The sequence below is a fragment of the Carya illinoinensis genome, chromosome 8, assembly GCF_018687715.1.
Source record: "Carya illinoinensis cultivar Pawnee chromosome 8, C.illinoinensisPawnee_v1, whole genome shotgun sequence".
NCBI lineage: Eukaryota > Viridiplantae > Streptophyta > Magnoliopsida > Fagales > Juglandaceae > Carya > Carya illinoinensis.
In genome coordinates, this window is record NC_056759.1 from 24966127 (window position 1) to 24983752 (window position 17626).

Here is a 17626-nt window from a genome sequence, read left to right on the forward strand (position 1 = left end):
CGTCACAGCAACAACATGACTTAAAGGCTTTGGGTACTTGAAAGCTTCCAACTTGTTTAATTCATTTAAATGACTTATTTTATTAGTTTAGAATAATTGAGTTTATTATGAGAATGACTCAAGGGGGCCTATTCAAGAGCATGTTAGGAAAGTTATTATTTTGTTAAACTAGGGTTTCAAGAAATTACTGTAGCCGAGTGCTATAGCCGCATTACTGTAGACGTGGCACTATTCACTTATGGGTATTTTTGAAAGATAAGGATTTATTTTGACTAAGGTTTTAATTAGGTTTTAGTTTAAATACTCTTTGTAGCCTCATTTTAACAAGTTTTATGAAATTTGATGAATTTTATTCATTGTGAGTTGAGTTTATCTCCTCTTGTTCTTAAATGAACTTTTGAACTTATTAAAGGTAAATTACAACTTTTGTGGCATTCCTCCTTATAATTTAGGTTCTTGAGACATGTTCTTCAATGGGTCTAGATTTTCATATAATTTAGGTTCTTAAAACAAGTTTCTCAATGGGTTTAGATTTTCCATCCATTGACTTGATTTTGGCTTTCTTGAATGAGTTTTTAAATTGATTGTGGGTTCAAAAGATTTCATTTCTGTGGGTTCATATCACCATTGCCAAAGTAAAAGGTATTATGAAATATGTAAATCATTCTCTCAAAGGTGGAGTGCATTTAAGTCATGTGTACAATTAAAAGGGATTACATAAAAATTAAACTTATATTTGCCTAGATGTACCAACTATGTAGAACTTCACCTATCTTATGTTAGAAAGGGTTGAAAAATTCTAGAAGGCTTTTGAACAACTAGAGGAAGAAGATTCGAAGTTCCTTTCTAGTATTAGAGACAATGATGACAATGATAATACGATGAGGAGAACATCAAAGAAGTTAGCACCCCCAAACAATGATGATTGGGAGAAGATAAGGTTATTTGTGAGGTTTCTTCAATTATTTTATGATGCAACTTTATGTTTCTCAGGGGCTCAATATGTAACTTGCAACTCTTTTTTTACAGAGTTAGTTACAACTCAAGATATGATTGACATGGAGTGTGATGAAAGAAGCCCCCATAGTGGGAATAATAACAACAAATATGAGGCAAAAATTTAACAAATATTTGGGCAACTATGATAATATGAATATGTTATTGTATGTTAGGGTTATTCTTTATCCTCGGTACAAGATGCATTATCGTGAATTTTCATTTGAATTAATGTATGTCCATGATTCAACAAAAGTGGTTGATTTGAGTTTGAATGTGAAAAGTGTTTTAACCCATATGTACAATGCATATGTTAAAATTGAAGAAGGGAACAATTCTGGTGAACAAAAGCAGAGCACAAGTCCGCCACATGAAGATGTAAATGCTACAGGTAGTAGACTTGAGGATAGGAAGGCACAGAGTTTGGACCTATTTAAGCAACCGTTATAATCTAAAAACTCTTTAGAAAGCAAGTCAGAAGTTGATAGATACCAAGCTAAAAGCTATGAGGAACAAGATGCAAATTTTGACATTTTAAATTGGTGAAAGGTTAATTCAATTAGATATCGCATACTTTCACAAATTGCATGCGATATTCTTGCAATACCGATATCAATAGTGGCCTTTGAATCCGCATTTAGCACGACGGCTTGTATACTTAATCCTTTCCAAAGTTGTTTGTCTCTGATGATGGTAGAAAGCCTCATTTGTGTACAAACTTGGCTTCGAGCTTCTTTTGCTCCAATTAGAATTAGGGTTTTAAAGACAAAATGGAGGATTTTGAGAAGCAATTCAATATGAATATGTAACAAATTAATTTCTTTATGCATCTTTTTATGATTTATTGCTTTATATAATATGTAAATTTATAAAAATTGTTTTGTTTTATCTTTTATGTATAGAATTTGTTGCGGAGGTTGCAAATTCTATGGAGGTGTCAAATACAATGTCTACACCCATTACAGATAATTAAGGTGAGAAGAATATACAATTATATTAGTTATTTTCATTAGCATGAAAAAGAAAAATTTAACTAAGATATTTGTTTACTATGTTTTTGCAGTAAATCGTGTTTGTGACTTGTGGAGACTTGGAGTTGTGGACTTGGAGAGTCAGAGACTTGAAGTTTGAGTTGTGGGCATGTGGCCTCATTGTCATTCAGTCTTTGCTTTTTTATTTCCATTCAATCATTTGTAATATTTATTGTTTGTAATATTATTTTATAAGTAGGTGGGTTGGCTAGATGCATGGATTGTAATAATTTTTATGTCTCGGTTGTCTGTACTTTTCTTGCTCTTTTCTTTTATTTGGAATTCAAATGCTTAAGAATTTTTTTTAATTTCTTTTTCTCTATTTTCGTTTTTAATTTTATTAATATGACTGATTACCTTTTTTAGATTGATATGTTCCATATGGATAATTTTAATGTATATTGTTTCCTTGTCTTCTATATTTTTTATTTATTTAGAGTTTGGATGTTATTAACTTATTGGCATATCGCATTTTTTCATGTTCTTTTTTTCTATTTTTGTAAGTAAATAAATATTATTATTTATTCGAATGAAATTTGCGTGACATGCTCTTCGGTCGAAAGCTATCTAAAAATATCATTGTTGAGCCAAAGAGCATAAACTAGCCCATTTGTATTGGGCCAGATCGACTGGACCGATGGCTAACTGTCTGGTTTGATTGATAGAGATATTCAGTCCGGTCTGGGATGGAAAAATAGTAGACTGAAACTTTTGGTTCAATCAAAAAAATTTCCTATGGACGGACTAAACCGGACCAAAGTCACTCTTACTAATGTGTAATAGTATCATCCAAGATCCTATCACCCATGAATCTATGTATTGGACCCATGCAGGGTTTGATCTCCCTTAGCTTTTTATCCTCTCTATATTAGACTCTTTGTTCTTTTTAATATATTGTTTGTTTGAAGAAAAAAAAACAAAAAAAAAATTAAAAGAATTATTTTAGCTACATCCTTTTAAGATTTGCAACTTAGTGATATTTTTTTATTTTTTATTGAAAGAAATCCATTTAAAATATTTCCTTTTTGTTCATTATTTGTAATCATATTTTGTGAAGGATAGTTAATATTGAGCAATTTTATTAAGTTTCGAAATTCAAAAAAAAATTATTTAAAACATTAAAAATTATATTCAACAACTTTTGAAAATTAGTTACCAAGTTTTCACAAATTCCAACACAAATCATATTTTTTAAAAATTTATTCAAAAAATTCTATAAACTTTCACAAAATCCAATAAAAACATTTCAAAACTATTATAAAACATTGTCAACGTTTTCCTAATAATCCAAACATATAATTGTCCACTTCCTCCAATTTCACCTAAGCCTAGGAGGATGATAATCATAATAGCCATGTAGAATATTATTTTATTTTGTTAATGTCATGTCTTTCTAGGTTAAATTACCTACTTTTCTAGGAATTTGTGTTGCTTTTTTATGAAACAAAGTCACCATTTGTACAATGATCTACAGCATCATCACATGCACTACCTCTCTTATGCATTGTTTAGTCATCTAACAAACTTTCTTTTTCTTTGTGTGGCCTCCTTGTGACGAAAGTATCTAGTCATGTTGTTGTCACCCTCATTTAGCCACAACCATTGACTTTTGTCACCCTATAAAGATCATCTACTAATTTAAGTTTATTGGCTAATTTTAAGTTCTCTAAGAATATTGAGCAAAATAGTGTGTATTGACATCAAGTCATTCTCATTGTGAGAGGAAAAAAATAAGAGACAAAGTATATATCAGGAATATAAAGGTTGAATTAATGGCCACATGACTAAAGTTTTCAAGTATACAGAACAAAAGTCAAGTGGGATCGTACAAAATTCATTAATTCATTTAGTGATTGGCTTCTGATCTCTAATTAGTCTTAGACATGAAATGTTGAGTTTATCCATTGACAATAAACATAAAGATAGATCCGAATGGCAAATTGGTAGTCCATTTATTGATCAGAGTAATGTTAGGTATAAGTTTTAATTAATAGACAAGTTCCAAACATAGCTAAGAATAATTGTGTTTCCAAATGTACTCTTTATAAAATATTTGCTTATACTCTCTCACTTGGCCCACATATCACGTAAATTACTTAATGGTGATATGAGTTGTATATAACCATATATACTTCTGCTCATTTCACACTTCTACTCACATAAAGAACACAAAAACAAATAATCATGGCGGTAATAATCTTAATATAATGAGTACTTCCATCGATTTATTACATTGCACGATATTTATCCAAGTGAGCTCCTAACGAGCAATCAAATATTTATTGAATGAGTTTTTATAAAAGAGTAGACTCCAGCATGATAAAATGTAAAAAAGAAATATATATATATATATATATATATATATAAATTAGTGGGATCCATTTTTCAATAAAGATTACTTCACTATTATTTGCAAAATATTCACTACTATTTACAAATTATTTCGTTACTATTTACAAATGATCTAAGATACTATTAATATCCAAACGAAACCTAAGAGGTATAATGTGGCCCACACATAATAAAATGTTCACTCAATACAAGTAATCCATAATATTACTACTCATCGAAGGTCATATCACTTGGTGATACACCGAGTGTTGCATCCCTTTGACCAAAGGATGCCAACACTATTATAAATAAATTGAGAGGGTCCCTAGCCTACCATGAACCAAAACATCTAAATAGAGACTGTGTACTCCATCTATACATGAGGACTTCGGGAGATGGAAGGGTTAGAAGATTCCTTTTATAGTATCCGGACGAGTCTCACTACTTGAGTTGATTTATGGTATACTAGGACAAACATGGCTGCGGGTACACATGATCCTATTTTACACTTGCATTTTCGTTGCATATTCTCTTCCATCAGATTTCTTACGCATTTAGCTCCCGTCTCAGTACTCCTCTTACCTTATTTATAGTCTCTTTTGCTAGTTAAGATTCAAATAAACTAGGTTAGCTCCTGCCCTTTTCATTCTTATAGTACAATTCCCTGGATTCTCCCAAAATGTGATTTGTTCTATTTTGAAAATTCCATGCTCCAATTCTTCACTTTGTCTCATGACTGTTAGAATGTTGTGATCCAACTCCATTAATTCACATTTAGCTACAATATAGTGATTTAGTCTCACTTTTATAATTGCCCCTTCCTCCTGCATATTCATGTTCCATTCATAAATTTGCCACTCAGGTATATCATCTCTGCATGCCCCACTCTTTCTCACTATTTGATATGACTTCATTCAACTCTCTGAAACTTATATAGCCAAGAAACGCAACAAATTTAACACTTTGACCCTTTTGCCCATAGAATGTTCTTAAATTAAAATGAGTTGACATGTTTTTCTTAGCCTCTCGTCATGAACCTAAGAACCTTCATGTCAAAGGAGAAAATCAATCTGCCTCTTATAATAGGGATGATCATCCGAACTGTATTTTTTTTCGGTCCAGTCTGGAAATCCAAAATCCGGGCGGGAATACACCTGGGTGGTTGAGGAAAACCTAGATCCGGTTACGGATCCAGTTTTATAACCCGGTTATTCATAACCGGATTATACACTATTATTATTATTATTATTATTTATCAGCTAAGAGTAGGGATATTGTATTTATTTAATTAGTTATGATGTATTATTCTTATTATTATTATTTTGTAAATTTATGTTTTGCATTGTAATGTAACAACAAGATTATCTATTTTGCATTTTTTTAATTTTTTTCTTCAATTTATTTTTTAAAAAACTTTTTAAAAGTGTTTAAATTATTTTATTTAAAAAAAAATCTAGGCAATTTGAACATGATATCAGATTTTCTTTTCTTTTCTTTTTTTTAAAAAAAAAGTGCTATAATTTTTTTTTTCAGTTATAAAGTTTTTTTAAAAATAAAATATTACAAAACCCGGATTGAATCCGATTATAATCCGAATCTGGTTTTTATCCAAAAAAATAAACAAACAATCTAGATATCCGATTAAAATCCACATATCTGGATTGAATCCGGTTATCCATCCGATTTTTGAAATCCGGACTCGGATCCGATTATGGCCGGATATCCAGATCCGGATCCGGATGAACACCCCTATCTTATAGAAGAAGCAAATCCACCACTTTTCCCCCATATTCCTCGTACTTCCATATAATAATTCTTTTTCACTGTGTAAGCTGCTAAATATAACAAAGTTGAAGTGCATATATATATATATATATATGTCCCTTCTTTAAGAAGAATGCATGGAAGAGGGGAAGGAGGGAAATTAGTACACAACCTCAAAATCATGTTCAATTTGCATTCAAGGAAGTTTAATGGAGTAAATGCATGTTTCATCGGTTTGTCATGACATTAATTAGCTCTAGAACTTCGGGAATTTTAAGACTCATTTTAAATGTAATTTGCATTACAAGTTTGAAATTTTTCTAATCCTGAAAGCAATAAATGAACTTAATTTAACTGAATGAACTACAAGCAAACTAACTTGAAGTTTAGGTTGCATTTGGATGCTAAAGTGATTTAAGATGATATAAGTTGATCTATAATAGTAGCGTTTTGGAGGTTTTACTGAAATGTGTTTGAATATAAATATATTGGGATTTGTGTTTGAATATATAAAGTAGGTTGAGATGTGTAACGTCCCAATGGAGCTCCATTAGAACCTTATAAAGAACAAGAAGTTTTTCTTCCTAAACAATGTGAGATGCTATAATCCACCTACCCTTATCCTTATCATATAGGGTATCACAATCTACTCCTTTTAAATTTCTGACGTCCTCATTGGGCCAATTCATTGTAGATAGCACGGCACAAGTCCCACATTTCTGGTTGGGATAAGCTCAAATGTCATTTGTAACTCTCCAATGGAAGACCCAAACCACATGACCTATACTCCAAAATGACTAGCTAATGATACAATTGGAGCACTATTGGAACCTTATAAAGATTAAGAACTTCTCCTTTCCAAATAATGTGGAATTTCACATACCGCCTACCATTATCCTTATTATATGAGATATCACAAAATGAGATTAACTTTTTTATGAAAAATTGAAAAAGTAGTAGACCTTATCAATAATTGATTGGCCATGGCTTGAGGTATGCTTACCAACCAAACACAGCCATTTGTGGGTATGGAAATCAACAAACTACTGATGTAGTGGGACATAAAAAACTGCGTGTTAGTGCCAAGTTATAATATATATATATATATATATATATGGCTAATACTACATACAGTCATAGAGTGCACAAGTGCCTCGCAATCTCACAGAATCCATATGAAAATAAAACTAATTTTTTAATTGTAGACTCTACTTTTTTTCAAAACGATTGTGTGGCATTTTTGCTCTCCACTAGAGGTGTAACCAATCCGATTCAATCTGGTTTTGTATAAATTTTGGGACCGAATCGGTATACACCGATTTTGTATTTTGAAGAACCAATACTGAACTAGTTACCCTCCTAAATCGGTACTTCCACTTTTTCAATTTAATCAAGTGCCAATGTCAAAAAAAAAAATGTAATTTTCTAATATTTACTAATTAATTATAGCAAAATGTAATCAAGATACTAATGTATTATGTATTTATCAAAAGAAATATATTCATAATTTATTAGACCATAAAATTTAATTAATATATATTTATATATATTGTATATTAATAACATATGATCAAACAAATGTTTATATTTAATATAAAATTACTTCATAAATAATTATATATATTATATAAAAAGTATATATATAATATTTTATATAATATTAAAAATTAATTTATATATATATTTTATAAACCGGTCCAGTCCAGTCTCAAAAAGCTAAAAACTGAAATCGAATTGGATGTAACTAGTTTTAAAAATGTAGGAACGGGTCACAAACTAAACTAGCCCAGTTCTATAATGCCCATCCTTGTGGTGGGTCTTTTAGAAGATAATTTTGTGAAAAGAGATGGAAATTACCGCTCATTTTGAAAATTTTTTTATTTCATGCCAGGATACAAAAGACTCACTGTTTACAAATAAAATATGATTCTTAATTTAAAGAGAGTTATGACAGTAAATATTAAATTTCATAAATCAAAGCCTTTCATGCAAAATGTCATGTCTAAGCTTCCATACTCTCCCCTTTGGGCCATGTCCGTTCTGATGCGTCTTGCTCATCTTGTCCCTAGGAGGTCACACATAAAAACTAAAATGAGCCAATGACTCATAAACTTTACTTTATACAGTTAAAATATAATAACATAGATTTTCAGTCATACATTCATCATTCTATACATATCATAGATAAATATTTATTTCATTTTAAAATGTTGTGAGGTGGGCTTTTTCTTTAAAAAAGGTTTTCTTGTCATAAACAGCTCCTCACACCTCGCTACCTTCATTTTTTAAAGAGTCTTAGTATACATACATTCTTTCTTAACATGCATACATTCTTTATTATCACTTTCATTGGCTGTTGTAAGTTGTTACGCCCCATGTGTGAAAGTTAGCAGTCTTTTAGACCTTGATTCCGCCCGTAGCCACGAGTTAGGAATTCATTCCATTAGAGTGCAGGACTGAGTGCACTACCAAAACTACTTACCCGGCATTGCAATCAGCCCAATCCAGTCCTTCAGTACCCATTCATATATTTATGTGGCCGTTAAGTATTTTCATATATTAAAGCATTCAATCCTTTCACTCATTTAAGTTATTTCAATCTTTTTCAGCTCTTTCAGTCCTTCAGTCTGTTCATTCATAAAAGTCATTTAAAAGTATGAGCTTAAACATTATCTTTTATGGCATCATTTAAAATATCAGTTCATTCATCCTTTAAAGCATCAGTTCATAGGGACATTTAAAACTTTTTCTTCGCGTCATTTAAAGCATAAGGCTTTAGCCTCACATTTCATTTCATGAAGATACATCTAGTACTTACTACATATAACATCCATTCACATGCATACAGTTACATACTTGGGGTGCGTAAAAAGGGGCTGCCAAGGAGGGCCGTTACATACTTATATATACTTAAAAACTTATACTTAGCATTTTTTGGTAAAATATGTTTCGTGTCGTTTCGTAAAGTATCGTAAAGGAAAAGTATTTCATTTTCATTTTCATTTATTTAGAAAACTCTAGAAGATTATGAATGTAATACTTACCTGAACTCCATACCATACTCATTTTATACAGTCCATTCATGTGCATGTCAGATGGCAACCTACATGCATACCAAACCTTAACATCATTCTTTATCAAGTACATAAGCAACTATACTAGAAATAGAACTACACTTTACTTGGAGCACTCTCTATCCATCCTTGTGTTCTTACGTGCCGTTTACTATGCTAAAACTTTTGAGGTCTATTTACAGTCACTACCTTCGTCTTCTATGTCTTCCTTATCACGTTTCCTCTTTCTGGGACCCACTTGGTTCACATTTTTCAAATCCAACATTCTTCTTCAAGATCTTATCCTTTAAAGTAAAGCTCTGTGATTCACCTTAGGGTTAAGACACTAAGACTTTTGTCTTACTCTCCTATTAACCACATTTCAAGGCATGATTCAGACCAACTAAGTCACACATCCCAATCCTAGACAACATACCCATCTCTACCTTTATGCATTCTAGCTCATACTCAATCGTCATTCTCATCCATACATGCCACATGACTTTAAGCCAACTATGAGGCTTAAGTATCGTGTAACCATGCTTAGGACAAATTATCCATTATATATGGTAAATCCGTCTGGTACACGTGTCTTACCATATGCACATGTACCTTACCCTTTATACCTAAGATCAACTTATAGTCTGTTGAACATCCACTTGTATAAATACTTCGATATCAACTTCTATTCAAATCCGGTTAGCAGGACCTTCCTACTTCTCGGCCCCTTTAAAAATTTATCCAAACACTTGAAATGATAGGACTCTATTCACAACTACGTACATCTCCGTTGCGTCACGTAGCTCGAGACTACTCTTAAGCTACATGGTGACACACGTCACCATGACAGGGTCACATTACAACTACTTTAGGACACTGTTCTACAGTTCCCTATGCCACACAATATGCTCTATGCTTCTCAACTATACCATCCAAACCTTCATGACACGCCACTCAGTGCATCACGACAATGCACAAAGTATACTTCACATGAACTCTCTTACATCCATACTACGCCACACATCACTACGACGCACGCCACACGATGCATCATTGCACTACATGGAGTACACTATGCATGTACTCCCTTCAAACACGCTACGCCACATCACAACTACGACATATACTTCACACCCACACTTCACAGTATAGTCCACAACACTACATAGCACACTATATAATTACGCCCAATACTTTACTAGACAGCCACACTTCATAGCAAACTCCACAATATTAACAACACAATTTACAATTCAACCAACCAACTAACATTTAATATAAATAACGAGGGATAGAGGGTTATACCATCAATGGGATAACCTATGCGTTGCTCACTGCCCGTCACGATTAAAGGGGTCAAAAGAGTCATACATGGTGGCTAACACCAAGTACGGTGGCTGTTTGGGCTACTAGAGGTGGCTACGGGTGTGGATCTGAGTAGAGAAAGGTTTGGTCGTGGTCCTAGAGTGGTGGCCTTACAGTGGTGCTGAGGTGGCACATGATGGATGCACAATGGTTCGTGGAAGGGGTTTTTGTCGTGGGTCTCATGGCATGGAAATGGAGAGGGAGGCTTGGTTGGTTGATGGCTGGCCATCAAGGGCTTGAGGGAAGTGCGGTGGAGCTGTGGTGGCTAGATGCTGGCCTAGGTTGCCACGCACGATGGCACACAGGGAGAAACCCATTTCGAAGAGAGAGAGAGAGAGAGAGAGAGAGAGAGAGAGAGGCTCGTGGGGGGATGAGAGGAGCTCAGTGAAGTCTTGATGGCTGGCCGTGGAGGAGAAGGAGATCAAGGAGAGAAATCTATGGGTTTCGTGTGGGGTGATCCAAGGAATGAGAGAGGGCTGCGGGGAAGGGAGGCCATGGAGGTGTGGCTAGTGAGGTGGTGGTGCCGATGGAGGTGCTCAGTAGCCCAGTTGGCCACATACAGAGGCATTAGGAGGAAGAATCGGTTTTGAAACCCATTTTGGTTGGGATGCCTTAGGAGAAGAGAAGGCGAAGTGGAGCACACCATTGGTAGGGTTGGACTTGCTGGCGGGGAAGGAAGCTATCGATGGTGGGGGTGAGGTTGGGCGGTGCCAGGCTAGAGAAGAAAGGCCACGGTGTGGGGGAGAAAGCTGCTACCGTCGGGCTGGGAGAAAGGGAGAGGAAAGAGAAAAGAAAGGAAAAAGTGAGGGAAAAATGGTAGAGGCTTGGGTATTTAATCCAGACTCTTTGTCTTGAGATCTTTAAAACGATCTAACGGTAAGCTTAAATGCTGATTTGAAAATACGTAAGCATCTATTTAATTTAAAACACTTAGAGAAATTAAGATAGAATATTATTTTATAAATTAAAATTCATAAAATAATATTCCTTCATAATTAATTAAAATGATAAAGTCTTGTTAATCACTTGAAGAGAATAAAATCATTTAAATTAATTTAGAATTTTCAACATAATTTAAATCTCACAATATTTTCAAATGACTAAAATAATTTAAATTAAATAATTTTTCACAATTATAATATTTTTGAAACTCTATTATTTAAAATCAAGTTTAGTCTAATAATATTGAAAATATCGTATATAAATATTTTTAAAATATTTAAAATATTCGTAAATTTTAAAATACTGAATTTATTTTAAAAATTATTTGATATCTTTTATAATACGTCATCGGAATTCGGCATGCAGAACGAGAATTGTAGCTATAAGAGAAATAAAGAGCGGGTCGTTACAGGCTTATCGGTTTAAGTTTCCGCCCCTACACCCTGCGACTAGAAATATTATTTATTGGGGGTTAGCTTTAAAATCTATTGCAATTAATAGAAACTAGTACCAAATCGGCCACGTAATGTGAGGATATAATATAAGATAATGAATTAAAAAGAAAAGATACGAAAATAAAATATTTAAAGTGTTTTAAAATGTTTTAAAGGTGCATAGAATTGTTTAGATTCACTTTAAACCATATTCTGCAACAAATAAAGAACAAAAGTTGCTCCAATATCATTAGAATATGAATTTAATTATGCCTCCGTACCCTTTCTCAAGTTTTTTTGGTTTTCAAAAGAAACGCATTTCGAACACTGGACTGTTTACTTAACCCTATAAGCTCATTTTATAGAGCTTTTCATCTTATCTTATTTTTATTTAATTTAATTATTATAATTTTTTCATATTTTTAATTTATTTTAATAATATTTTATTAAACTTTTAACTTTCATATCAACTTTCTCATCTCGTATCTAAAAATAAACAAAGTCAACTATCTCATTTTAAATAATTATTACAAATTTTTTAAATTTTCATATAAAATATATTAAATAATTAAACTTTTTTAAATATCAAAATAAAATTAATATTAAAAAATTATATTATAATAATAATTTATTTAATTTTCAACAAAACACCTCATTTTATTTAATCTAAACTGTCTAACTAAATAAGGCGTAAATGACTATTGACTTTTGGGTTAAGTATTAAAATAGTACATAATTCCTTGTTGTGAGTCACTAGATTTTAATTTGGAAGTTTTTGCTCCTCATACTTTCAACTTTGATCGAATTAATATTTTCATCACTATTTCGTTAGTCAAATGTTAGAAGCGAGTGGTCACCAACAAATATGGACATGCGTGCATTATATATTTAAAAAATTAGAATATATATAATATAAAAAAAAAAGTCATTTAAAATTTAAAAAAGTTTCAAAAACAATTAAATTTAAATGAATATTTTTCTAGGATTTAATGTGAATATAAACTTCTAAAAACATTTAAATAAATTTTCAGGATTTGAGTTTATTTTAAAACTTAATCTCAATTTTTTTCTAGAAGTTTTTTTAGTTTTTAAATGACCTTTTTACATTATTTCTTTGTTTCTTTCTAATTTTCTAATTTGTTTTACTAATTTTGACTAACAATTTTAATAGTTGACTAATAGAATAGTGACCGAAGGATTAGGGCTAGCTCGCACACTTAGAATATCTTATAATTATGTGAATAATAGTAAAATAGTTTAAGTTCAGATGTTTTATTATGTTTTGGAAAAAGAAAAAGAAAAAGTTAAATAAAAATATTATAAAGTTAAAAGTTTGTTTGAATATTGTTTTGATTTTAAATTTTGAAAAAGTTGTACTGTTTTTTGTATTCTATTTAAAAGTTTGGAAAAGTTGTATTAAGTTTTTGTATTGATAATAATTAGGTAACGATTAAATAAAAAAGTTAAACTTTTGAAATTGAAAAACATTTTGTGTTTGGGAAGAGAATTATAAGATATCTTGAGAACATCTAAGAATGTTTGAGTGTCCAAACGAGACTTTAATTTGATAAAAGGTGAAAATATAAGTTGTATAAAGTTCAAAATCAAAACTTAGGAACTAATCTGTCTTAAAGGGAAACCACATATATATATATATATATATATATATACGATTTTAGTATTTAAGCTTTAATTTTAAATAAAACTAATAACTTGATTAAATGTATATATAGTCTTCATTTAATAATGTTAGTTTTAAATAAAAATTACTAATTTAATTAGATGTAGTATTGGTCATATAGTAAGTTTCACTTAAGTGTACTTATTTTTCAATTAACAACAATACAATTGGAGAGATGATAAGGCTTTATAGGAATTATTTCATTTAATTATAATTAATGAGATAATCGAGTATGTGACCTCATGAGAGCAATGCTTTTGTTTTGTAAATTCTATAATACTAGTAGTAGGCCCTGCGCAGAATGCCTTAATTATATTTTAAAAGTAAGTATAAATAATTTTTTTAAAAATAATTATATTTTAAACGAATGCCTTTAAATGTTTTTAAGATGTCATAAAATGTTTTAGATTTATTTTATAAAATATAATTCAAAAAATCCATTTGGGTGAACCTATTTCATCTATAATATCATTAGATGATGAAGTTCTATAATCTTTCTCTGTTTTTTTTTTTTTTTTTTTTTTTTGAAAGGAACAACTACTTGTATTAATTCATAACTGTATCAATACAAAGTTTGTCATTCAAAACCAAAGAACTAATGCCCGTAGGCCCCTCTTCCATCCAAACTACCTCCTCCCTTACAAGTAATCCCATTTTTGCTAATGTATGAGCTACTCTATTGTTTTTTCTATTTGTATACTGTATTGACCATTGCCTTCTGTTGAATAAAATCTTTTGTATATCCTCCACTACCTGTCCATGCCATTCCCAGCACCATGTATTCTTATTTACAACTTATATAATACCCAAAGCGTCTCCCTCAAAGATGACATTTAACCACTGCAAATCAGCACATAGTTGTAGAGCTCTCCACAGCACCTGGATCTCGGCTGCAGCAGGGGTAAAAATTCCTACAATAGAGTTGCACAAATATAATAACAGTTCCCCATTTTCATCCCTCACCATTATCCTCATACCCATCCTTTTCAATTCAGGGTTGAGACTTGCATCCCAATTCACTTTTACCCAGCCGACTCTCGGTTTCCTCCACCTCCCCATATCCCTTTGCACATTACCTCCCTCTCTTCTATTTCCCAGCTCCATTTTTGCCTCCCTCATCCTTGACAAACAATCTTGAGCTTGTTTATACAAAACAGAAGGCCCTTGAAACTTCCCTTCGAAAACAAAACTATTCCTTCTGCTCCCTATATTCCTCATGATAGTAGCTACTAATTCTAGCTCACCAGTTCCCATTTTCTCAGACAATCTTATCCATGTTTCCATGAAATTCCCCTCCGTTTTAGCCCATTTCTGAACTGGACTTTCACTATCAGCCCAAACATCTGCTGCTGCCCCACAACTCCACAGAACATGGTTAACTGTTTCTACTTCCAGACCACATATACCACAGAGAGGATCATACAACACTTTTCTTTTGCACAGGTTTTGTCTTGTAGGTAGACAATTCAGAATAGCTTTCCATATAAACATTTTAACTACTTCAGTTGTATTAAGCTTTCATATTTTTTGCCAACACACTTTCACATAGTTCATATCAGATGGACCCCCTTCATTTCTGTACTTCCTGCACCTTTCCAAATGATATCCACTCCTCACGCTATATAGGCCATCCTTGGTATAGGCCCATATTCTCTTATCAGGGGCATTGGAGTGACTAATTGGTAACCCACATATAATATCCGCTTCCTCTTGCATAAAGGTATCCTTAACAGCTTTTCATCCCATCCCCCATTTTTAATCAATTCTTTAACTTTTGCCTCTACCCATAGACCTTTTCTTGGTGACTGGATGCAAAATTGAGATGGCCTTGGTATCCATTTTTCTCCCCATATCTTGACCTCTTCTCCATTTCCCACCCTCCAGACTAAGCCTTCTTTTAATAGATCAAGAGACCCCCACAAGCTTCTCCATATTTTGGACGGCCCATATCCTAATTTAGCATTCAGCAAGTCGTTATGCTTGAAATATTTATCTTTAAGCACTCGAGCTGCCACTGAATTAGGCATCATCAGAATCCTCCAACACTGTTTTGCTAAAAGGGCAGTGTTAAAACTATTCAGCTCTCTAAATCCCAGACCCCCTTCCCCTTTTGCCATACCCATCTTAGCCCAACTCCTCCAATGAATCATCCTGTCATTCTGTTGGAAATCCCACCAGAATTTAGCCATTAAAGCTACAATTTCTTTACATAATCTCACTGGTAGTCTAAAGACATTCATATGATAAGTTGGCACAGCTTGGATGACAGCTTTCAGTAGCACTTCCTTCCCTGAAGGAGATAGAAAGTGATTCTTCCAGTTATTTATTCTGTTCCACACCCTGTCCTTTATACCTCTAAAGGTATTGTACTATGATCTCCCCACCATAACAGGTAACCCCAAGTATCTTTCACAACTTGATTGAATTCCCACCCCCACATCCTCCCTTATCCTTCTCCTTATATCTTCTTTTGTGTTGGAACTGAAAAATAATGAGGTTTCTTGTCTATTTAAGCACTGCCCCGAAGCCCTCTCATAAATATGTAATAGATCCTTTATCATAAGCCACTCCTGCCAAGAAGCTTGTCCAAAAACCAAACAATCATCAGCAAATAATAAATGAGTAACCCTTATACCCCCTTTAGCTACTGCTACTCCCTTCAACTCCCCCCTTCTTTCAGCCTTATTAATGAGGGTACTTAATCCCTCTGCACAAAGGAGGAAAAGGTATGGAGATAGGGGATCTCCCTGCCTTAAACCTCTCGATGGTACAAAGGAATTCCCAGGCTTCTCATTTACCACAATGGCATACTTAACAGTTTGTACACATTTCATAATCAGACCCACCCATCTTTCATCAAAATCCATTTTTATCATCACCTCCCTTAGAAAACCCCACTCAACTCTATCATATGCTTTCGAGATATCCAGTTTTAAAGCCATACTCCCCTTATTTCCTCTTTGTTTTGTTTTCATTGAGTGAAGTATCTCATAGGCAGCTATAATGTTGTCTGTAATGAGTCTACCCGAAACAAGGCACTCTGATTTGCTGAAATGATATGATCAAGTACTCCCTTTAATCTATTTGCTATCACCTTTGCAATGATTTTGTAAGACACATTGCAAAGGCTTATGGGCCTGAAATCTCCAACATGTTTTGGTTCTTTCACTTTCGGAATAAGTACCACATTGGTTTGATTGAGAGCACTAACAGTACCTTTCCCTTTTAAAACATTCAGCACTGCCTCAGTCACTTCTTCCCCCACCACACTCCAATATACTTGATAAAAAGAAGCCCCAAATCCATCAGGGCCTGGTGCTTTCAAAGGCCCAATCTGTTTCATGGCAGTCTCCACCTCCTCTTTAGTGAACTCTTTCATCAATTGTGCGTTCATCTCAGGGGCTACCCTTTTATCCATCGAAGAAAGACAGCATTCCATAGATTCCTTTGATGGAAATGAAGATTGGTATACATTTTGGTAATGGTTGTAAAAAGCCTCTTCAATTTCCTCTTGTTTTTTCCATAAAAATCCATCTCCATCATACACTTGATTTATCTGATTCATTTTCCTTCTTTGAGTGGCACATGCACGAAAAAACTTAGTGTTTTTGTCACCAAGTTTATACCATTCTATCTTTGCCCTTTGTCTCCATTTCAAATCCTCTTGTGAAAGTAAGACCCCTACTGCTTTTTGAAGCCTTTTGATTCTATCCTCATTATCCCATCCCTCACCAGCTCTCTTATCTCTTTTGAATATCTGTCAATATTTTTCCCCTATCCTTCTCTTTCCTTTTTGCCCACTCTGTTAACCTCCCACTGCAGGAAGTGAGTAGCCCTTTTATCTTACTTATAGGATCAGAAAAATTTTTCTGTAGTGTCCACCCCCTTTTCACTACCGCTTCACATTCTTCATTCTTCACCCATGACGCTTCAAAATTAAATCTTCTACTTCTTTTAACAAAAGTATAAGAGGAATCCCAGGCTGTCATTAGTATAGGTTTATGGTCTAAACAGAGAGTAGTGAGCCCC

The 17626-nt window shown here is 33.1% G+C and overlaps 2 protein-coding genes across 2 annotated transcripts; both read right to left on the reverse strand.

The window, feature by feature from the left end:
* Nucleotides 1-14392: 14392 nt before the first annotated feature.
* Nucleotides 14393-15088, reverse strand: LOC122274526. The gene has a single exon (XM_043083562.1). The coding sequence runs from the start codon at nt 15086-15088 to the stop codon at nt 14393-14395; it is 696 nt and encodes a 231-aa protein (XP_042939496.1).
* Nucleotides 15089-15966: 878 nt separating this feature from the next.
* LOC122274527 (uncharacterized mitochondrial protein AtMg01250-like) lies at nt 15967-16539 on the reverse strand. Its single transcript, XM_043083563.1, has one exon. The coding sequence runs from the start codon at nt 16537-16539 to the stop codon at nt 15967-15969; it is 573 nt and encodes a 190-aa protein (XP_042939497.1).
* Between the last annotated feature and the right edge of the window lie 1087 nt (nt 16540-17626).